Source organism: Stegodyphus dumicola, chromosome 6, assembly GCF_044657685.1.
Source record: "Stegodyphus dumicola isolate Sdum_Otavi_A_Nest chromosome 6, ASM4465768v1".
NCBI classification, from domain to species: Eukaryota; Metazoa; Arthropoda; class Arachnida; order Araneae; family Eresidae; genus Stegodyphus; species Stegodyphus dumicola.
Window position 1 is genome coordinate 178,536,640 of NC_140773.1, and position 26,034 is coordinate 178,562,673.

The 26,034-nt window shown below is 31.5% G+C and overlaps 1 protein-coding gene across 1 annotated transcript in view; it reads right to left on the reverse strand.

The window, feature by feature from the left end:
- LOC118203676 (tetraspanin-6-like) overlaps nt 1-26,034 on the reverse strand; it is a 64,706-nt gene that overhangs the window by 21,585 nt on the left and 17,087 nt on the right. Inside the window, exons 2-4 of the mRNA XM_035375954.2 lie at nt 12,967-13,155; nt 11,971-12,141; nt 9,688-9,828 (exon numbers count right to left, since the gene is read on the reverse strand). Coding sequence (XP_035231845.1) covers nt 9,688-9,828; nt 11,971-12,141; nt 12,967-13,155 — 501 coding nt within the window. The remainder of the gene's footprint in view (nt 1-9,687; nt 9,829-11,970; nt 12,142-12,966; nt 13,156-26,034) is intronic.

The following is a 26,034-nucleotide window of genomic DNA, read 5'->3' on the forward strand; positions in this document are numbered from 1 at the left end:
TTTTTTTTATTGTTATTATCACGAAAGGACAAAGTTTAAATAATTATATTTTACATTTGATTTCAATTTTGTGCATGATTATAACTATAAGTGCACTTTTTATTTAAATTCTAATGCGGGATTCATGGTTTAAAATCGTATGTTATTTTTTTACCCTATTATATTGTCGCCAAATCTGTCAGTTGACCTCCAATGTAAAAAAAAAAAAAAAAGGAAACATTGGATAATATGATTGAAACTATGCATTATATAATATTTCCCTTAAAGTAACATAAATATATCATATTTATATTCATTTTGAAGAAGGTAAGCATCAATTTAGGTATTTAACGAATAATTTTGACCGTATTTATACATCATTCCAGCTCTTTCATTTAACTGCGATTGCTGACAATTTATTTCCAATGTATCAACATAAAATATGTTTTAAAATGCTGTACAAGCTTAGTCACTTATTCTTAATTTAATTCAGACAATTTTTTTTGTGTAATTAAAATAATTTAATAATATATGTTACTGTAATTTACTACTTTTGATTTTAATGTTTTAGAAATTTGCTAAATCAAGTTTATTTTTGTGTGACTTTGTATCAGAGGCGCCAATAATAAATTTGTTTTAGCTTTCACTGCTAAAGTTTTTAATCAAAAACTTATTACGGATGTAAGAGAATGAAAAAATGGTATTTACTTCCTAATCAGTGCCTTATGATATTACAATAACTTAAAAGTCTTCTTACTGTTTCTTAAGTTGCATAACGTGTTTTCATAACCTCTTGTCATCTTTATGTTTTATTTATCTATGTTATTGAATAAATATAAAAGATATGTTTCTAATTAAAAATTCTTTCTTTCATAGCAGTGTTATGTACCATGATGTGATATGTGTTGGTGTTTATTATATAGTTATGAACATTATTCATTATAGAGTTTTATGTATTTATTAAATATATGTAATTTAGATCATTATGTATTATATAATTTTCCTTTTAGAATATATTACATTGTATTTTTTTAGTTGTTAATAGAACTAAATACAGTCAAAAGTCGTTAATTCGGACACCCATAATCCGGACCTCAAAGCTAAAAACTTTCTGCGCATGCACCGCGTTGACACATGCGCATAGGCGTTTACGCGTGCGCGTAAGACCTTTACGACTGCGCATATGCGTGTGCACAAGTGCAGAATACGTTTTCGCATGCGCGTTTAATGCATAACGCACGGTATAAGCTAAAATGATCTAATTATCTATTTCAGTTAATGTTGATGATTGCGTTGTTCCTTAATCTTCAAAGTGGATCTGGCTTATTATTTTTTGCAGATTTTGTAAGAGCAATTTTATAAAAGTAAACTTGAACTTTCAATTATGTCAAATAGAATTTCCGATGCTGAAGCTCCCAAAGGACAAACAAAACAAAAGTATGTATCTACAAAACGAAAGTATGTTTCGATGTCCATCAAACAAAAAGTGGAATTGCTGCAAAAAATGGATAAAGACATGAAGAAGGTGACAGAGAGGTTAGTGAAAACGAAAAAATTTCGATTGACAAGTTAGTCGGTATTCTCGGCACAGCAATTACGGGACTTGAACAGCGGAACTTTGTAACTGAACAAGAAATTATGTCTGTTTATAGAATTAAAGAGAAAGTATTATCACATAAAATGAAGCAACTTTAACAACTTACATTGAAAGAAATGTTTAATAAAGTAAACAAATAAATATTAAACTATTTTTTTGTAAATTTTGATACCCTTTAGATCATAATTGTTCTTTATTTCATAAATTACGGTTTCATATTTTTAATTTTAGAATTTCTGCATGCCATCTTACGAGATTTAAACTGAGGATCTATAATCCGGAAAAATCGATAATCCGGAATCGCCGAAGTCCCGACGAGTCCGAATTAACGACTTTTGACTGTACATTTTTCTTTTCTTTTGCTTTAAAAGGTCTTTTGAATCACTTTTTTTCAGTATGCACGTAAAACTTACTTGACCTATATTTTTCACATGTATATGATTTATGTGAATGGAATGTGTCTCTTATGTTAGCTGTTTTCATAAAGGAATTAAAATAAAATGATACCTTTGAAGAATTTTCATGGATAAAAATTTGAAACAATAGCGCTGAAAAGCCAAAGAGGGAACACCAAACCTGAGTTGCAACCCTAAAGAACTGTTACGAGGAGTCAACCTGCACATCTAGTAGCTCTTTCATTGTTTATTTCGAAACTAACGCAACTTCCGACCACGTGACAAACAGCATCGCGCATCAAGTAACCTCTGGCTACCCCTACGAGTTCGACTGGTAGGGAAGTGTTTCAAATGAATACGAAAAATCACTCGTTTTCAAAAGTGATCGCTAATGCTTGATACAACGATCGCTGTTTCAATTGAATGAGGCCTTTAATAATTCTCCTCTACACCATTTATCCATCAGTTATCTAATCTTTCTCCTCTTCTTGCGTTATCTGGTCTACTTGAAAATATTACTTTTAGTATGTTACAGTTGCTCATACAGATAACCTACTCAGTCCGTTAGGGGTGAGCAAGTTAACTGAGGTGGCCTATTTTAATCTGGCTCTTTGAATATTTGGTATAATTTGGTGTTGCATCTTCTAAACCAGATATCATTTTTCTGAATTTCCTCTGAAGAGCCTGCATTCAGAGATGCCCAAGATCCTTTCCCTCTTCATGGTCATAGTCCAGGGCTCTGAAGTTTAAGGCAGGATAGGATGAATAATTGATCATAATTGTCTTGTAATGTAATAGCTCTGTCTTTCCAGATAGAAAGCCAGATCTCAATAAATCCTTTAATAACTATAAAAAGCTTCAACAATGCATCTCTTTATTTCAGGTAGGATATCCTTGTTTTTTTTTTTTAAACATTGATCACAGATTTAAAAAAAAAAAAAAAAAGCTGTAACCATTTCAAATTTATGATCTCCAATTAGGATACGAGTTAGGATGGAAATATTTCCAATAGTATTCAAATATTTAGTTTTATTTTGGTTAATAATAAGGCCCACTGGTTTATCCTCCCTCTCAATAGCTGTATTCGATTCTTTTGCTTGTATTAGGTATCTTTTGCTTCTGGCCACCTGTGCTATGTCATCTGCGAATGGGAATCATCTGCACTTGAAAACATTTTCTAAAAATACTGCACCCAATGTTTATTCCAGACTTTCTGATGACCTTTTCCAACACAATTTTAAATAAAAGGCATGTGAGGGCATTTCCTAATTTAACTCCTTTATCGGCAAGGAAACCAGAAAGGTATGTCACACCAAGTGTTATTTTTACAAATTTCATCAGTTTTAAGAGAATGTCAAAATCATGCATTGCTCTTAATAATTCATTGCAATCAATGGAATCATACGCTGCTTTGTAGTTAATAAACAAGAGATGCAAATCAATATTAAATTCATGGGATTTCTCCATAATTTGTCTAAGGCCAAACATATGGTGCACAGTGGATTTAGAATACAATATAGAATCCACATTGATAGTCAGCAACAATTCTATTTACATAAGGAAAAAGGTATCTTGTACAGTAATTTGCAGAAAGTTTTGCAGCCAAATGCACAATAAACTTATCGCTCTATAGTTTATAGCTACAACTGAATCCCCCCCCAATGCATTATTTGTATAATCTTGCCATTACAGCCCAAAATCTACAGTTAGATGTTTTTTACTCTTCTATTTACCAAGAAACCAGTTCCCTCTAGGTGCTTCTTGTCATGACAGCTGTAGAATAAGATATAAGATTTCCAGTCCACCTCAACTTCCGGAATGCTGCAATATCTACCTTGTACCTATCAAGTTGCTGTATAAGCTTCTCTAGAACAATACAGGGAACAAACATTCCATGAACCAAAACTGAAGTCTTTAATTCTTTTCTGAGTTCATCTATGAGAAGGATAATGGATATTTTCTAGTTCAGACTTCAAAACAGAGAATTCTTCCCCCAGGATGGGGTTGTTAGCCACATGCTCAATGCCCAACCTAGAAGGCCAGTCCTGATATAATGCCCACAGGCAGGTAACCCAGCTATATCCTCCTGGACGGTGTGTACCTATTTTATTTGCCTCTTAACGACATGCACAAGTTACATTGGGAGTATTTTTTCACACCTGATCACCACACAGGTGATTTAAAATATTTAATAATTTGATATTCAATAAATCTTGATTATATAATTCCTGAAGTATTTTGTTATTTACATGCATGCAATCCAAATTTAATGTAAAAATTACAAAGGGAAAAATCTAAACAAAAGTCAGAGAAGCATGACCAATAACCTGCAAAAATCACTAATCTGCACAATCCTTGGTCCTGAGCTATGCAGATAATCGGAATTCTACTGTAGTATGATGATTAAAAAGGAAATGATGTATATACACGGCAGAACTCATAGTTTTGTTATTAATTAAATTCTATACTGAATGTTATTAGACATGCTCATCATGTGACATAATATTTGCTTAGTTATTATTTTCAGTATTTCTGATATTCTTTCACAACATAAATAAATTTTTACATTAAGCAAAATTGAAGACCTTTTTTCCCCCTAACTTAAAGATAATATAACTAAAACTTTCATGTTATTAAAAATTAAAAGTGGAACCACCGACCAAAAATATTTTTTCAATTAAATAAACGTCAAACTAGAACAATAGAAATTACTTTGCAAATAGCTTCTTATTCCTCAAATGAAAGGCTCAAAAGCAAAATATAATTTCCCACAAAAATTTTTCATTTAAATGTTCAGTTTCAAGGCCATATATCTATATATTCAAAAATCTGTTATATATTATATCATTTTTCTTTTTGAAGCATTATTTATTTTTAAAAGATTCATAGATTAATAAAAATTGTGTTTGTGAATTACACCACTCTTGCCTTAAACTAAGAAATATAACAACTTTTACAATGCATATCATCTTTTCTTCTGAAAGATTAGCAAATTTCGGTACTTTTCCATTTTACTGGCGCAAGCGATAAAGGTCCCCAAAAATGGTACAACCAAAGCCAAACAGGATATCCTCGCTGTTAACCTTTTATGCCTCATTTTCAAAACAATTCACAGCCATTTCTTTTCAGATTGATTGTTTTTCTCAATACTGGCATACAATTATATAGAATTTTTACCAGATAGTTCAATTTTATGCCCTAAGGCCATTCGCGGTGATTAAGTCAATTAGGATGCAATCACACCGCTCACACAAAGGCGAAAATACAGGAAAGGCGAAGTCAAGGATTAAATTCATCAATTATAATGAGAATGCACTAGCGAAGTAAAGCATTGCGGTTTTACATAATTTATGAGTAAGCTATTCGTACCAATTGAAATAATTCTTGCATTTAAACTTGTATTCAAAATTAAGATTTAACTTGAAATTAATGTAGATATTTACTGAGACAATTAGATTTTTGTAGCATAATTTACGTGAAATGAGATCACTTGGGGTCACGTGATATGAAACGGCAAGCCAGTATGTTGTACCATGAAAGCATAGTAAATTCTTAAATTAATGTCTTTTTACAAATTTATTGTCTTTTTACAAAAATTTTAAATGATATTAAAATGCTCATGTCTTCGAAATAAAAATTTCTTAGAATTAACATTTCTTAACAATTTTTATGTGTATACTGTGTGTTGTCACCAATAAAATCTGCTTGGCGAGATTTGCTCCGACGAAACGGAAACCCAAATTTCTTAAATTCCTTCAATGTAAGAATGATGCAACTCATAAATCTATTTTAAAAACTGCATATGGATTACTTTAGAAAGACAAACTTCAATAATACAGCAGAATGAATACACTTTTCAAAGTTAAGTAATAATCATAATTTAAAAGACACAAAAATAAATTCAATAATGGCTTGCCCCAATCTAATCCTATTAAGTTTAATAATAAAAGAATTGAAACTAATTAAATGTGTAAATAATAAGAATCCATATTATGAAATTTATTTTTAAATTATGTAGAAGGGATGAAGTAAACATAACTTTAAAACAGAACTATAATCATATGATTCAAATTACTCTGGAACTCTAATTAGGATTACTTGTTTCTTCTAGCAGAGTAAAACCCAACTTGTGAATACATTCACAAGCTTTTATTACATTAATATTTATTATTTTTACGTTACAAATTTAAATCAATAAAAAATAGCTTTAATGTAATAAATAAAAAAATCATAATTAAACTGCATAAAAATTATTTTAGTTTATTTTTAGTTGGTAACCTAAAAAAAATCAGCATTTCTTAAATACACTATTCTGCTTCAACAAAGTTCCTCAAATGATTAAACACCAAACACTCTCAAATTTCTCATTTTAGTTGATATTTTATAACAGTTATATAGTTAAATATATCTTTCATGTTTAAATTTAATTTTGCTCTTTATTTTTTAAATTAACAAGATTTAACCTACATTGTCAATAACCAATAAAGGTCATGAACAAATTAATAAGAAACCAAGAAAACACAACTAAAATTACTTAAGATACTTAGATATGAATTGTAAATTAATTATTTATAAATGAAAGTTATATTATCTCATTTGAAGTTAAATTGTGAAAATGTAAAATAAATGGAAGTAATGATTATTACAAAAATAATTAACGAACAATAACAGGGTTCATAGCCACATTTTAGTTAAAAAAATAAGCACCTATAAGCACTTTTCAAGCACATTTTAAGGAAAAAATAAGCACCTGTCTAATTACATTATACACAACTGCATAACCTTAAAAGAAAAATTAGACTTGTAATTTAAAATATGAGCAATGCAATATTTATTAAGAGAATGAGCATTACCTCAACAATGGAAAACAATTAACTTTTTTTTTTTAAAATTTTAAATGACAGTTCAATTTACAGAATTAGTTTACAATGAGAGGAAAAAAAACTATGCAGAACTAAACTCTATTACAAAATTTAATGATGATATTTCTGTTGAAAATATAGAAAATAAATAATAATAAGCCATATTAATTATATTCGTTTGGCACCTAATAATAAATACAATTTATTTTTTTACTCATATTAATATTTAAATAATTTAATATAAATCAAAATTCTGAACATTTTCTAAATTTTCATTGCATAACAGTTTTCCCTTAACATATATCCCAAGCAAAGTAATTTAAGTAAAAAAGAGGCACATTTCTGAAATCAGAAGATTGGGAAATTGCTTCATTCAGTCATCCTTTAACAGTAAAAGCTTAACTAACCAGCATACTCGGAAATTCCCAAATTTTCCGGATAGTAACTGGAAAAAGAGGAGTGGGGAGGATTGTAGCCATTCTTTAGATTTAAATTTAGGCTAAATAAATGATTTTGACATTTTGATATGTGCATCATATAAAAACCAACAGAACTGAGAAATATTCTGCTTGGAAAGCACAATAAAACTCTTTTAAGTGTTCATGAACAAATCTCAGACTGAACATCAAAATTAATTATCAATGCAAAATACCGCAAACGTTATTGCGCAATACGTGCGGCGTAATTTTCCCATATGTGATATTACGCAATTGGAATCGACACCTGTCGGTATTCGGAGAAAGAAGAACTAAATAAAGGAAAAGAAAGACTTACTAATCTGGGGTATTTCTGATTCTAATTTTCAACACACTGTATTAAATTTCCGGAATAGAATCAATCTTCGCTTGGGTTGGGTAGACCGCAAAAACTTTTAGTCCTATTCAATCCAGATTGGACAGTGACAAAAAAAAAAGTCCGCTGCTTCAATATTAGAGATTTTGTGGAGAAACAACCCCCGTACTGTATAATGTATTGGCAAAGAAAATAAAATTATTTTGACTATTCGATTACTTTCCTTTTATTTAAGCCATTCCGAATATTATTCCTTAGAAAGCTAATCTGTGTAAAAACACGCCCATTTTTGGAAGTTTATCTATACTTCAGCAGTTACTGCAATTATATTACAGTCAAAAGTCGTTAATTCGGACACCCATAATTCGGAATGATCTATAATCCGGACCTCAAAACTAAAAACTTTCTGCGCATGCGCCGCGTTGACACATGCGCATAGGTGTTTACGCGTGCGCGTAAGACCTTTTACGACTGTGCATATGAGTGTGCGCAAGTGCAGAATACGTTTTCGCGTGCGCGTTTTATGTATAATGGACGTATAAGCTAAAATTATCTAATTATCTATTTCAGTTAATGTTGATGATTGCGTTGTTCCTTAATTTTCGAATTGGATCCGGCTTATTATTTTTTGCAGACTGTAAGAGAATTTTATAAAAGTAAGCTAAACTTTCGATTATATCAAATAGAATTTCCGATATATATTTGTTAATATGTAAAGGATCTAAAGCGAAAGTATGTTTTGAAATCCGAAATCTGTTTATCAATTTCACACTGCTCGGCAGGGGGAACGCCGTGGCGGGCGCGTAATGAATTGGAAGTTGATCTGTCAGCACTATCCTTATCTTCAGCACAGATGTTTTTATTTTATTTGGCTTATAATTCCTTACCAAATGTAGTATTTCATCTCGATATGCTCCGTCTTTGATATGATTTAAAACAAGTTCCTCGTCATTATAATTCGCTTCCGATAGTGAAGAAAAGTGACAGAGGTTATTGAAAACGAAAAAATTTCGATTGACAAATTAGTCGGTGTTCTCGACACAGCAATTATAGGACTTGAACAGCGGAACTTTGTAACTGAACAAGAAATTATGTCTGTTTAATAGAATTAAAGAGAAAGTATTATCACATGAAACGAAGCAAAACTTAAACAACTTACATTGAAAGAAATGTTTAATAAAGTAAACAAATAAATATTAAGCTTTTTCTTTTTGCAAATTTTGATACCCTTTAGATCATAATTGTTCTTTATTTCATAAATTATGGTTTCATATTTTTAATTTTAGAATTTCTGCATGCCATCTTACGAGATTTAAACTGATGATCTATAATCCGGAAAAATCGATAATCCAGAATCGCCGAAGTCCCGACGAGTCCGGATTAACGACTTTTGACTGTATTATAAATATTCATAAATATGCTCATAATATAAGCATAAGGATCGTAATAAACACGAATATGAACTGACCACGCGGAACGAGAATGCAAATTTATTAAAATCTTGATAGAAATTCAAACGTGTGTAGTATTTGGGTGGGACGAAAAGAATACCGAATGTACCGGAATTTTCTACGTTTTTGCAATTCTTTGGCCAATAGAACGACGTGCACCTGTCTGTACTCTCGCATGCACCATAGGTTACATTAATGCAGAGGAAGGGGGGAAAAGCAATTTTCGGGAGTATGATTCACCATCTGACGTTGCATATAAGGGAAAAAAGTTGTTTATTTAGTTTCGGCTTTGGTACGGGGAAAAAATGCTCGTTCATTAAAAACAATTAAAAAAAAGCACTAAAAGCAAAAAATAAGCACTAAAAACAAAAAAATAAGGACTTTAAAGAAAAAGTATGCACCTATAAGGGCCTTTATATTTTATTTTCAAATATAAGGACTTATAAGCACTTGTAAGGACCACTACGAACCCTGAATAAATATTAAAACACTTATCGGAAGGAAATGCAACATAAATAGATTAAATAACAATGGCTGGCTTAAATTATATCAAGTATCTAATAAAAACATACAATGTTTGTAACATTATATTAACATCATAAATCACTTACTTCTTCATAGATTTCTGATGGGTCTTCCACAGGAGCATTATGGCAACTGCTTTTGTCTCGACAACAACTAAGTGGGACTGAACGATTCTGCCACCATTTAGCATTCCAGTCTAAGTAATCATTAACACCGCAGCACTTAAGCTGTAAAAAATGTCAAATTCAGATGACTGCAATTTATAAAATAAAAAACATATTTCACATATACCAAAATATTTAATCAAATTAATTATTATCGCTTGATTATTTAATTTTGCACTATACTGGGCAACTTTCATAATTAATAATAAATAAACTTTGGCTTATCTATAGTGTGTGTGTGTATATATATGAAATATATGTTTAAATTTTTAGTGATAAGATAAACAAAAGAACCATCTAAAAAAAAGCTATTAAATATAAACAAAAACACTACTGCAAGCAACATTTTAAACATAATAATAAACAATTTTAAAATGAAAGTAGCACACATCAGAAGAAATGTTTATAAATCATCATTAGTAGCAGACCACACAACATGGTTGAGAAAGAATCATATCCAGCTGTATTTCAGAAATATTTAAAATAGATAAATCAATGAAAAGAATCAAATGTAAATACATAAAAATATGAAATTGCTGCCTTCCACACAGCAAAAATAAAACTTTTAGGTACTAAAAATACTGAAATTTGAGGTTATGAAACAATATTTATTACAAGTCATTAAATGATAGTATTTGTTTCAGCATTATTTTACTCATTTAAAAATTCTGCTATTTTACTTTTTAGCTGGGCACCAGCGATGATTCAGCAAATACTGTTTTACTATGTTCACTGGCATTCTCTGCATGAATTTCTAAAACTGGCATTTGATTAATTTACTACTGTTCCATTATGTTTTTATTTTATTTGGGACTTAATGACAACAGAGGAGCAAGAGAATTTCCCCCCCAAGAAAAAGGCATTTTGCTTACTAATGCAGCTTAAGCATGAAATTAAATCATACTTTGCAGATGGCATTTGATAGCAATGCAACATTTCTACCTGCTGCAGCAAAAAGTCTGGATCATTGAGACAATTTTTTAACATTTCTGTTAAGACATCGGTAAAATGGTGCGACAAGTAGTTGCAAATAAGCTAGGACATAGTTACAGACCCAAATATATATATATTATGGAAATATGCAGCCAAAAAATAAAGACTTTGTTGAATTCATGTGGAGAGGGGAAATAAATGATCTATTTAAAAAAAAATATCAGAATAATATTAAAAGACCTTGCTGGCACCCCCTTCAAATGAAGTAAGAAATGTGGTAGTCTTTTTATTTCTGCGTATGTGTGTATTACAACCACTGCTTTGAGTTTTAAATTAAATATTTTCAATTTATGGCATTTCATATTAAAAGTTATTTTGGGTATTTTAAATGAAATGAATGAAAATTATTTTTATTTTACTTTTTGAATGTGTTTGTATTTTTTCTATTGATGTTTAAGCATTTCATTTTTTTTAACCACGGAATGGCATGGTATACCATGTCCAAAATAACACAAATCTGCAAATGGTAACATAGCACCTAACGTGAAATTACCAAAATTTCATCTGTACAGCTACTTTTAGATCTTAACTTCAAAATTCAGTCTTTAAAAAAAAAATTCATATGTCGCCCACAGAGTATAGTGGTTAGGGGAGCCTACTATGGTACCGAAGGGCCCTGGTTCAAAACCCAGAGAAGACATGGATGTTTGTAAATGTATAGTGTTGGTGTGGAGAGCTGAAAGTCCTCTCCTGTGGATTAGTGGAAGGGGAGATGGGTGAGAGACCCCCGGGTCTCCCGGAGTGCTCCCCCTAAAAAAACCCTAAAATATGGAGGTGGGAAAGAAAAGTCTATCCTTTCTTCAGAGTAGGCCCTGGCAACTACTGTTCCATGTAATATGGACAACAACAAAAAAATCATATCAAAAAAGTAAAAGCATTCCCATGGACACAAATATATTTCTTAGTTTCTTAATCATAAAATAAGCTAGTTGAACAATATGACACAGCTTTATTTTAGAATTAAAACTTAAAGATAAAATAATTTTGACTGTTATGCATTTACTTTCAGTAAATAATATGCAGGAAAATATAACTGATAACTCATTGCTGGAAAATATAACTAGTTACAGCTGGTTGAAAGTATATTCTTAAATAACTGTAAAAGCATTAAACACTAAATGCTAAATGTAATTTTCATAGTTTAGCCATTATACAGCCTTATAAACATTTCTATATTACCAGTTATCTAAAACTAATGAAATAAAATCTTACATAGGACTGTAAAATATCAATGTCTTTATCTCGAATGCCACCTTGGCCGTAATGATCAACACTATTATTTAATCCTGTTTTAAAGCCATCTTTAATTTTGCCACGGTAGATGTATCCAGCTACTCCAGCTACCAGTTCTAATATAAATATCAAACTTAAGAAAACAGCTAGCTGCAAAGAAAAGTAAGTAACACATTATTTTTATTATTCAGTTTAGAACTGCTAATGCCAAAACGGCATATAATTAAATTTTTATAGAGTTGGAATATAAAAAGATTTAGTATTATATATAAATCTCTGTGTATGGCTGGAAACTAAATAAAATCAGAAACAAAAACTATAAATAAACTTATCTTGAATTAATAACAAATATTGAGAAATAATTATATGAACCTTTTTAACCTTTAGAATCCAATACAAATGTCTCAACAGTTTTATTGAGAACTTTGCATTTTAAATCTTACAAACAGAAAAATATCAAAATTTGATGATACCTTTTAACTATCACAATAAATATTCTCAAAGACGCATTTTAAAAAATTGCATTTTTGCCCCCCCCAAAAAAAATATTAAAGAATTCAACTGGTATAGCAGTATACTTTGTATTCCTCATCAGCAATTCAAACTAAAAGAATAATAAATACAAAATTTAATAATCTGTTTCCCAATGTAATATTCTATTATACATAATAAAAAACACTAAGCAACATTGTGGTCAATACATTATTACATATAACAAAAAACCTTGTCATCTACATTATACTGTCTGACAAATTACATGTTTTGAGCATCAGTATAGTCATTTACAGAGTTATTTAGCAAAGTTATTTAGCTGTATAGATAGAGAATTCAAGCATTAAAACATTGTTAACTATTACATCACATATATTTTCTTAGACTATTCAAAGTCTACATTTGAAATTCACACAGGTAACCAAATAAGATGTTAAAAAATGAAAATCTTTTTAAGTGTAATGAAGCAGCAATACTACTTGCCATATATAATAAAACTGGCTGGCCTTTCACTGTACAACAGCAAGCAAAGAGGCCTACCAACACAATCACAGCTCCAGTTCCAATAAATATATATGGGACAGCTTCATTATAATCATCTGATAGTTCAAGAAGGTTGTGGAGTGAGATTTTCATCCATAATCCAAAAGCTAAAAGAGCTATTCCAGCAATCTGGAAAAAAAAAAAAAAAAAAGGATATCAATTCTAAAATTTCAAGATGCATGTAAGAACTTTAACTGTAAAAGAGTTGAAGTAATTATGAAAATAAGAATACTGCTAATATTTCTACGAGTCACTAATATATATTATAAGTATAAATATTTTTAATTACATACTAAATTATTTTTAGCAATGAAATCTTTATTCTTCAGGTATAATTACACATCTGATTAAAAATTAATTAATAAAAGGTTTTCAAAATGCTTTTAGTTTTGTTACAATATCTTAAAAATTTACCCATTTACCTCTAATCATATATATGTGTATGGGTAAGATAAAAAATATAAAAGCAAACTTTAATTTTAATTGGTTACAACCTCTTTTATTTTTCATTTAATTTGGAAGCTTCTTCTCTTTATCTTAAAAATAGAGCTATAAGTCTAAACTGCCTCATTCAAATTAATCATGCGATTTTATGACATGATGTGAATGATTTAGAACTTGGTGGTAACATAATAGATGCCTAGTAAAGAAACTTGGCAAAACAGACATGGCTGGATTCAAGATAATTTTATTACTGAAGAAAGTAATTCTGGACTCTCAATATTTGGTTTACATACGGACGGGCGTCTGATGTGCCCTACATTTTTATTAACTCGGCACATATTCAGTGAACAAAGAAGGTAGCTAAAAAGCACAAGATCACATGATTAATTTGTATGATGCAGTTTAGACTTGTAGCGCTATTTTTAAGATAGAGAGAGGAAGTCCCCAAATTAAATGAAAAATAAAAGAGGTTATAGCCCATTAAAACATGAAGTTTACTTTCATATTTTTTATCTTACACATGTCTAAACTGCATCATTCAAATTAATCATGTGATCTTATGTAATGCTTAATGAAGATACCTCTTGTTCAATCACTAAATAATTGTAAACCAAAACTTTTTAAACTCGAACTGCGACTCCCTCCCTTCCTTTCTGAATTGCAGCAACACTTTTCTCCTTGCTAAATGCTTTTTTGCTACCTTCTTTGTTCACTGAATATGTTCTGAGTTAACAAAAATAAATGTAGGGCACATAAGACACCCGTCCATATGTGAAGCAAATATTGGGAATCCAAAATTGCTTTCCTCAGTAATAAAATTATCTTGAATCCGGCCATGTGTGTTTTGCCACGTTTCTTCACTAGGCATCTATTATGCCACCACTAAGTTCCAAATCATTCACATCATGTCATATATATATTTGCTCCAAGAAATTAATTTTTAATGGATGGGGGGGATGTTATAGCTACATTTCCCTAAAAATTTTTGAACCTTTAGGTATAAATACTTAATTTCCAGTTTCAAAATATATCATAAACACCATGCCAAAAATATGAAGCTACACTTTTTTTTTTTTTTTTTTTTTGTTATTTTCATTTACTTTTACTTTCTAGGCCAATTTTTTTATTATTTATTTATCCCACTATGCTTAATTTAAAAACAAAAAAGACGACTCGCATTTTCTGAGGAGAATATAGAAGATTTAATCTCAAAACTAAAGATGTGTCAAAGTTGTACATTCATTTTTCTCAAGATAACATTTTTTTAGATTCTTGATTCTAATAAAGAGTTATCAACAATACATTTTATCATAACATATTCTCTGCCTAATATTCTAAACAGTTCAGTTAATAAATGCATGAATAAAGCTTTAAATGGTACTTCTTTACATTTAAATTACAAAACAGACTTTAAATTAAATATTAACTGATATTAAAAACTGTTACTTTTAAGAATCCACCAAAAGATTAATACTAAAAAAAAAAATGTTTACAGAGAATATTTTAGAAGAAATAATCACTGAAATATTATGAAAGTTAATTTTTATAAAGTATTAACAGGAGACCCTATTTCCTAGCTAGACTTAAAATATTAAAAAATTTACAGAAGTGAAATTAAGTGTGATTAAAATATGAAGCTCTGGTTCTTATACTGGTTAGTTCAGCAAAAATATTTTAAAAATACAACTCAAACATCTCCTCTTAATAATGACCCACAGGAAAAGTCCCAATTTTCTTGTGGATCAAACATATATGATTATATATTTAAGCATTGAAAATTTTAAATTAAGAATTATATGAACAACTGCATATTAATGAAGGAAATGCAGTGTATAAAACCTCATAGAAGCCTTATTTGAATTTTAGTTAACCTTTTGAAGACAGGATGGCCATTATAGTGGCCATAGAATCCTCTCTTTGTAAAGACGGGGTTGTCCACTTTAGTGACCATGTCTTTTCCCCCACTTTCCAGGCTGAAAGAGGGATGAAATAAAAAATCTGACGTCCCTGGGGTTTTAACTATTTATCTCTTTGAAAGGTCTTTGTGCTAAGGATCCAGATTTCCCAATATTTCCCTTTTCATTCTTGTAGCTACACAGCAACAGAATTCACGATAACTGAGTCTGTAAATTGTATACAGAGCTTTGCGGTGCTTTGGAATATTGCATATTTTCGTATGATTTTCTCGCAAGATGCCGAAAAGGAAAAGAGGGCTGACTGTAGAAGAAATACAAAAGCTTCTTCAAGAGCTTGATGAAGAAAACTATGGAGCTACAGAATCCGACTGTGAGCTGGACATAGAAAATGGATCTGAAAGTGAACATGAGGATGTGGAAGTAACTTCATATTTATTAACTGATTCGGTAAATTACGGTGATGAACAACAAACTGATAATGTGGACAAAATCTCTCAATTCAAAATTTGAATGGCTTGAACCAAAACCTGATGACAAGGTAAATGTTTTGAATTTTATTGGAAGAAACATTACAAAAGGCCTTGCTTCTCAAGCTGCAAAAGAAATTGAATTTTTAAAAAATCTTTTCTGGCAAAATATTATTGAAAAAATTATCAAAGAAACAAATCATTATGTGGAACAAATACTAAGGAAAATTCCAGTTTTAATCCTGAATTAAAAAAAAAAAAAAAAAAAAAAAAAAAAAAAAAACCATACAGTTACATGGAAAGGTGTTAATGAAAGTGAATTGCTAAATTTTTTGGTGCTGATATTGCTGATGGGGCATATTCAAAAAGACAAGATAAAAGATTACTGATCGACAGACGAAATGCTTGAAACCTCCTTTTTTAAATAAAACTATGCATAGAAGATTCTTGCAAATTCTTCGTTTTCGGTACTTCAAAGGTAACATATCACCACCAGACAGAAAGGATCCTAATTATGATCGATTTTGGAAAATAAGGGATATATTTGGGCATTTGAGAAAGAATTTCAAGGAAGTATATGAGCCCTCCAAAGAACTGGCTGTAGATGAAGTAATCGTTCTTTTTAAGGGAAGAGTAATTTTTAAACAATATATTCCTAAAAAGCATAAGCATTTTGGAATTAAAATTTATAAGCTTGGGGACTGCCATGGTTACACATACGATATGAAAGTATACCTCGGATGACATTCCTACGAGTCGAACAATGAGAAATATGCCTCTCATAACATGGTAATAGCATTAGCAGAAAGTGTAAAAGGCAAAGGACAAACTTTTTATGGATAATTTCTTTTTTTGACCGGATTTATTTCATGAATTGCTGCATAAATAAAAAAATAAACAGTTGTGGTACAATTCACAGCAATCGGAAAAGTTATCCGAAACTGAATGCTGGCATTCGAATGCAGAAAGGGCAATTTAAACAAAATTTTCATCAGGAATGACTGCAGCTTGTTGGAAAGAAAAGAGAGAAGTATTTATGCTCAGCAACATGCACAATCCCATTGCAGCCTTTGACGAAACGGGAAAACCCGAAATTGTATCAACTTACAACAAAAATATGGTATTCGTTGACGTAAGTGACCGAATGGTAAATAGTTATACATTCGGAAGGAAATCTTTAAAATGGACACAGAAAATCTTTTTTCATTTACTCGATCTAACAGTTTTAAACTCCTTTATTTTGTACAAAATGAAAATTTCAGACTTATCTTTGGCAGATTTTAGAAAAAAATCTTATAAAGCAACTCCTCAATGATTCAGAAGCTTCAGTCAGCTCTCCCCATGTTTCAGACACAATTCCATTGATAGGCCACTGGCCCATTCAAATCAAAAACTCCACGAAGATGTGCTGCTTGTCAGGGAAGTGGAATAAGGAAGCAATCAACGTATGCTTGCGAAAAATGCAATGTACAGCTCTGTGTTACTTGCTTCCAAAATTTCCACAAAAGCAAATGAGAATATTTCTTTTTAACATACTTATAAAAATTAATGGTTATATCATCCTGAAACTTATTTTTTCTGTAATAAACTGTTCAATATCTCTTTCCTATTTTCCTATCCTTAAAAAATAATCAATGGGTCCTCCACAAGATCCAAAATCATAAAGAGAAGAAACTATACATTTTCAAATACTCATGGTGGGATGTATATACATAAACATACAAATATAATGTACATATATAATTGAATACATATATATATATATATACAGTACAAAGTCTTTAATCCGGACTCGTCGGGACTTTGGCGATTACGGATTAGGGGGTTTTCTGGATTATAGATCATCAATTTAAATCTGGTAAGATGCCATGCAGAAATTATAAAATTAAAAATATGAAACCATAATTTATGAAATAAAGAGCAATTATGATCAAAATTTACAAAAAAAAGCTTAATATTTATTTATTTACTTTATTAAACATTCCTTTCAATGTAAGTTGTTTGAGTTGCTTCGTTTTTTTGTGCTAATACTTTCTCTTTAATTCTATAAACAGACATAATTTCTTGTTCAGTTCCACTGTTCAAGTCCTGTAATTGGTGTGTCGAGAATACCGACTAACTTGTCAATCAAAATTTTTTCGTTTTCAATAACCTCTTTGTCACTTTCTTCACTATCAGAAGTGGTACATCGAAACATGCTTTCGCTTTGTGATCCTTTGGCAGCTCCAGAATTAGAAACTCTTTTTGACATAATCGAAAGTTAAAGCTTACTTTTTATTAAATTGCTCTAACAGTCCGCAAAATATAATAAGCCGGATCCAATTAGATGATTAAGGAACAATGCAATCTGCAACATTAACTGAAATAGATAATTAGATAATTTCAGCCTAGCTTATACCATCTGTTATACATTAAATGCACATGTGTAAACGCATATGTGCATGCATAAAGGTATTATACGCACGTGTAAATGCATATGCGCATGCGTAAATGCATTATGCGTTTATGTATGCACGGAAAGTTTGTAGCTTTGAGGTCCTGATTATAGATCATTCCGGATTATGGACGTCTGGATTAAAGACTTTGTACTGTATATACATGTACAGTCAAAAGTCTTTAATCCGGACTCGTCGGGACTTCGGCGATTCTGGATTATCGATCATCAGTTTAAATCTTGCAAGATGGCATGCAGAAATTATAAAATTAAAATTAAAAATATGAAACCGTAATTTATGAAATAAAGAACAATTATGGTCTAAGAGTATCAAAATTTACAAAAAAGAGCTTAATATTTATTTGTTTACTTTATTAAGCATTTCTTTCAACGCGTGCATGCGTAAAGCATACATTACACATAGTCGAAATTAGAAAATTGCAACCAGAAAACTATTTGATGTGTATTCGTGATATTTATAATGATGAGGAATTTGATTTAAATCATATCAAAGACTGAGTACATCAAGATGAAATACTACATTTAGTAAGGAATTATGAGCTGAATAAAATAAAAACATCTGCCCTGAAGATAAGGATAATGCTGACTGATCAACTTCCAGTTCATTGTGCACTGCTGCGTAAACGCATTATGCATTTATGCATGCGCAAAAAGTTTGTAGCTTTGAGGTCTGGATTATAGATCATTTCTGATTATGGACGTCCGGATTAAAGACTTTTTTGACTGTATTATATGACACCTTTTACATCCTGTTTGTATTATCATAGTTCAAAGGACAGTGACATTTCGCAAATGCTACTCTAATTTATTCTGAACGTCCCAGTTCAACATTATTTGACCGTGAAATCGAGGCACTGATACAAAGGTAGCTTTTAAAATGTGCCATCAGTCGGTAATGTGTCATGGAATAGCTAGACATAGAGCTCCTGGGAGAAACACAATGAAGAAATTCTTCTCTTCTATGAAGGCAAAACCTTTCAAACTGATTCACTAGTTTTAGTATATTTACGATTTCCAGTTGTCAGACTGAAATTGTAAAGCTTTTTTCATTTCTTTGATACAAAATTTATATTTATGCTCATGTGATTTGTTTGAACAACAGTGACATCACAGTAAACTTCCATGTGAGAAAGTCACATATGGAAATAAAGACAGAAAAATCTGTTAAAAATGAACTGATAAGAATGTAAGAAAAAACTGCCTGTACTTGTATACAGGTACATGGGAATTTATATTTGTTTATGGAAAGGGATACCTACATATCAATGTAGTTAGTATGTCTGCATTTATATAATATGGTATAAAAACAGGTATATACATAAAGCGGAAAGCATGCTTACCCTTAAATGGGAATAAAGTATATATACACATGTACATGTAACACAGGCACACATATGCATTTATATATATGATTTATGCATGTAATTAATTAATTATATACAGTCAAAAGTCTTTAATCTGGACGTCCATAATCCGGAATGATCTAGAATCCAGACCTCAAAGCTACAAACTTTCTGCGTATGCACATAATACCTTTACACATGCGCAAAATACGTTTACGCATGAGCGTTTAATGTATAACAGACGGTATAAGCTAAAAATTATCTAATTATCTATTTCAGTTAATGTTGCAGATCACGTTATTCCTTAATCTTCTAATTGGATCCAGTTTATTATTTTTTGCAGACTGTTAGACCAATTTTATAAAAGTAAGCTTGAACTTTCGATTATGTCAAAAAGAATTTCCAATTCTGGAGCTGCCAAAGGATCTACAAAGCGAAAGCATGTTTCGATGTCCATCAAACAAAAAGTGGAATTGCTGCAAAAAATGGATAAAGGAATATCCTTTGTTTCTCTAACCATTCCGAAATCTGTTTATCAATTTCACGCTGCTCTGCAGAAGGGGGCACGGTGCGGCGCGCAATGAACTGGAAGTTGACCTGTCAGCACTATCCTTATCTTCAGGGCAGATGTTTTTATTTTATTCGGCTTATAATTCCTTACTAAATGTAGTATTTCATCTTGATGTACTCCATCTTTGATATGATTTTAATCAAATTCCTCGTCATTATAAGTATCACGAATACACATCAAATAGTTTTCAGGTTGCAATTTTCTAATTTCGACTATGCGTAATGTATGCTTTACGCATGCGCGCGTTGAAAGAAATGTTTAATAAAGGAAACAAATAAATATTACGCTTTTTTTTGTAAATTCCGATACCCTTTACATCATAATTTCTCTTTATTTCATAAATTATGGTTTCATATTTTTAATTTTATAATTTCTGCATGCCATCTTGCAGATTTAAACTGATGCTCTATAATCTGGAAAAACTGATAATCCGGAATCGCTAAAGTCCTGACGAGTCCGGATTAAAGACTTTTGACTGTACTTAACTCTTTAATTCAGATATACTTTCTTGTTCAGTTACAAAGTTTCATTGTTCAAATACTTTAATTGCTGTACTGAGAATTCCGACTAACTCGTCAATCGAAATTTTCTTGTTTCAATAACATCTCTGTCACTTTTCACTATCAGTAGCAGTATTTACTGAATCTAGAATCATACTTTGGCACATACATACAGTTGATTGATGATTGGGAGATTGTCATCACAACGAAAAACGTCTGTTATATCATCTTCATTTATTACCGCTTCTCCACATTTGTTTACAAAATTCATTAATTGGAAAATTGCACCTTTGGTTTGCGATATCCGAAAACCTTCAAAATCGCAACTATTATCTTCATCATCCTCACCATGAAATACGGTAGCTGGCCATAAATTATGCCAAGATCTGGAGCCACATCCTCCCACGATCTTGTGATGCTCCACACAGCAGATTTTATACTAAAATATTTCAAAAATTCTTGAACAGTCTTGCCATTGTTCAAGAAATTTAACATGGACTTTTAAAATGCTACTTTATATTTGCATTTCAGCACAAGCATTATTCCGATATCCATAGGCTGGACGACGGATGTACAATTTGAAGGAAAGAATAATGTGGATACACTATCTTTCACTAAAACTTTAAATTAAATGTGAGCTAAACAGTTGTCTACAATCAGGGCAATTTTTGCATCATCAGGTAAACAAATCGAATTCATACGTTGCCTTTATCTCGCTCTGGAATCTTTGACACCAGTTGAAGCCTTTTCTGTAGAGGTGGCCAAGGTATTTCAGCCACAAAATTTGTTTAATGGGCATCAAAGCATGCTTTTGCTTTGCAGATCCTTTTGCTGAGACGCATATACCTTTATCCATTTTTTTCAGCAAATCCACTTTTTGTTTAATGGACATCAAAACATACTTTCGCTTTGTAGATCCTTTTGCAGCCCCAGAATTAGAAACTCTTTTCGACATAATCGAAAATTCAAGCTTAATTTTTATAAAATTGCTGTAATAATAACAGCCTGCAAACAATAACAAGCTGGATTGAATTGGAAGATTAAGGAACAGCGTAGTCTGCTACATTAGCTGAAATTCCTTAGAATCAATAAAGATAATTTTAGCCTTGCTTAATAGTGTCCGCTATACATTATTGGCCAATCTTACAATCACTTGTCTTTCATTGCCAATCTTATGATACATAATAAGATTGGTAATGAAAGACAAGTTGTTCCGTCTCTGTCTTGCTTCTATTGTGTACTGAATTAACCCCTTAACTGCCTCGGGCATATATATACACCTTGCTCAGTCGATGCATTAACTGCTACGGGCGTATACGAGGGCATTTCGAAATGTAAAGATACAATGGCTTGCATTCCTTAAAAAGAAACATTTATTTAGAAAACGTCAGTTACATCTTATTTACTGGATTATTTATTATTTTTCGACATAATCAGCCCCGTTATCGAAACATTTGTTAAATCGGTGCACAAGTTTTTGTATCCCACAGTCATAGAAGGTTGCCGATTGTTGGAACCCAGCACACACACAATTTCCTGTACCCTAACTTGACAGTCACAACTTCATAAAGAGTTGTCACTGATACTTTCAGTATGATCTGATGCAATTCTTTCAATTTGAGACGTCTATTCGCATAAATTACTTCCCCTGTTCTCTGAAGAAGGGCATCAGAGATCACAGATAGCCGACCTGTTCTTTGTTCGTCATGAACATCGGTCCTACCTTCAGAGAAATGACGATACCATTTCGTTACATTTTGTCGATTCATAATGTTCCCATAAACAGAAACAATTTCTTTGTGAATATCCGCTGGTCGTTGACCTTTTGCATGAAGAAAACGTATGATGGAGCACACTTCGCATTTGGCGGGATTCTGAATTGGTGCAGCCACTTTAAACATGACCTACTCCAACCAGAATAAACGTTGAAATGCTGAACGACCGCGAGGAAAAAGCCAACGGTTCAAGGTTAACACTGTTGCCAACTTGCTCACCAAAACTTTTGTTTCCTCTGGCGTATGGTGTATCTTTACTTTTCAAAATGCCCTCATATATACGGCCTTCCAAAATACTATCATTTGCTTTGCGCTGCTACCCGTAAAATTATTCACAAAGCTTTGGAATGCAACACACACAATGACCTTGACAAAGTATGCGAAAGAGGATACTATTTCAGAGAAGTGTGGGGAGAAATTGGAGAGAGGGGTGTGTCTAAAGCGATGAAAGTAATGACTGCACGGTATTGGCTGATGTTGTTTGAGTAAAACATATTTTTTCTTATTCTGTGTCTCCCGTTTTCGTTTACTTTTTGTAGTAGGTTCCAGGAATAAAGAAAGATATAACGGATGTTTCAAACCCATTTACTTTTTTCGAATTATTTTTTTATGAACTGCTCGTGCTTCATATTATTACTGAATCTAACCATTTTGTAGACGAGCATATGAACTAACACCTTGCAAACGAAAAATCAAGAATAAAGCCGTGGCATTCAACCAATTCAGAAGAAATATATGTTTTTTTAGGCATAACGATTTCACAAGGTATAACACTAAAACCTGATACAGTACAAAGTCCGAACTCATCGGGACTTCGGCGATTCCGGATTAGAGTTTTTTCCGAATTATAGATCATCAATTTAAATCTGGCAAGATGGCATGCAGAAATTATACAATTAAAAATATGAAACCATAATTTATGAAATAAAGAGCAACTATGATATAAAGGGTATCAAATTTTACAAAAAAAAAGCTTAATATTTATTTTTCACTTTATTAAACATTTCTTTTAATGCGCGCATGCGTAAAGCATACGCTACGCATAGTCAAAATAAGAAAATTGCAATCAGAAAACTACTTGATGTGTATTCATGATATTTATAATGACAAGAAAATTGATTTAAGTCACATCAGAGTACATCGAAATGAAATACTATTTTTAGTAAGGAATTATAAGCCGAATAAAATAAAAAAATCTGCTCTGAAGATGAGGATAGTGCTGAGAGATCAACTTCCAGTTCATTGCACGCCACGACGTCCATTCATTTTTTTTCTTTTATTCTTTATTTTGTGAAAGTAAACAGTTTTTAGAAAGTAAAACTTGCACTTCCCCACCCCCAATACATCACATAACTACGCACGCCTGTGTGGAAAAACCGTGCCACTGGGGAAATGAATCTTGCACGTTTTCCGTGGCAGTTAAGGGGTTAAGCCTGAATTGTATTAGTTTAGTTATTTATTATACCTACGTCCATTTCTTACACATGCTTAAGCCCAATCCGAATCCTGAACAAACAAACTCGCACATAAACTTAAGGTTTATCGAGTTTCGGAGCTAGATACCTGTTTGATGCAATCTCTGCAGGTCCTAAATTCTGCTACAAAACGCCTCCCTAAGTTCTAAATTTTTGCCGCCCCTAAACTTTGGATCCCAGTGCTTTTCCTAAATTCCAAAAATTTTGTTGTCACTTAATTTTGCCGCTCGGTGCTTCTCTAAATGGCAAAAACGTTGTCTTCCTTAAATTCTGCTGCCCGTTGCGGCCATCCAAGCTCTGTCACCGTTGTCTTTCCTAAATTCTGCCGCCCGTTGCAGCCATCCATGCTCTGTCGCCGCTTATGGGTTTATATGAATAACATATTCGTTATTCTTAATTCAAATAGCACTAAATGTGATCTTTTGGATTATCAGTTTCATTAACAAAACCTATTTTTAGCATATGAAAAAACATTTTTGTTAAATTTTTCCTCGTCAACATTTCTTAGCCCATTTAGGTTAAATTTTAGTGCAATGTCAACATAAAAGGTTATCATGCACTTTGTTATTCAAATACTAATATAAAAAAAACTATTTAGGTATCGCTGCATGAGTCATTACTCAAGCTGTTTATTTAGTGCCTAAATGAAATTAAGAATTAGGACTGTCCACAACATGGAAGGAAACATCAAATGCGCATGCGTAAAACACACAAAAATATTTGTGGCTTTGAGGTTCGGATATTGGATCTCGGACTTTGTATTGTAACTACTTACTACTTTTAATTAAACTTTAATTTAAAAGATTATGTAAAATTAGATCTTTTGATTGAGTAAAAAATGTATAACTTTTGATTTTCATTTTGAGTTTGAATACAAGATAGTTGGGGAATATTTTTTCTTTATGGATCTCGTTTAGTTCAGTTCTTAATACTTAAATTGAAAGGAATATTTAACTTATTTTTATTATTTTATGACAGGTCTTTTGGCTTAAATGGACTAATTTTTATCTAATTATTGAGTTTTGTTCATAGCTTATGATCTAGCTCTAACAAAATAATTATTTAGTCCTTACTTAGAAAAAAAAAAGACGAAACACTCTCACTTAATTGTATTATTGTTGATTGATATTACATTGGTTTGTTCCGCTTGACAAGTCATCTGTAATCGATGACATTAACTACTTTTTCAGTATTTAGTTTTTAACTTGAATTTGGTATTTTGTCTAATCTTTGGAATATGGTAACTTGGTGATTTTTTGGCGAAACTTTGGTGGCCAACCCTGCTACAGCAACCTGCTAGTTTTTTTTTTTTTTTTTGGACGCCATTTTGATTTTATGAAGTAAAGGCTTTTTTTTTTTTACTCAACATTTTTTTCCAACAATCTGCTAACCGAATAACGCTTATGCTAGAACTTCTATGGAACAAAAGTGCTTAATCATGACGAAGATTAGGTGCGAAATTGGGAGAAAGTGAAAATCGCCCACTGCTTGCCGAGTTTTGAAAAACTGCATATACACGATATCCATGTACACGTTGACCTATTTTCACTTAAAAAAAAATCCCAGAATTGCACAAAAGCGGCATTGCGCACACTCTTGACTTTATCCATGTACACATCGACCTATTTTCACTTAAAAAGTCAAAGAAAATTGACAAAAATCCAATTCTTCTTACTCTTGTAAAAAGCGCCAAACAAATAAGTGGGCGCTTCTGCACTTTAGCAGCGAAATTGTTTTAAGTGCTTATTAGCTAAAATCCCGATTGGAATTTTCCGGAAAATGTCACATTACATGTCTCATGATCTCTCATTTCTCTCTCTGAGACAAAATAATCTGTGCTTCGAACTGTTTACTTCTCAGATTATTGCTAAAGTCCTAGCTAGTAACCTTTATCACCTTACCAAAATGTCGCCAAACTACTTGTTACCATATTCCAAAGATTAGCCGGTATTTTTGTGATTCAGGACTTTTCTTTGCAATTCAGGATTTTTCCTTTACATGGTTTTTACTGCAATAAAGGACTAGATTATACTGATTTAAAATGCTAATTAAAATACCTACT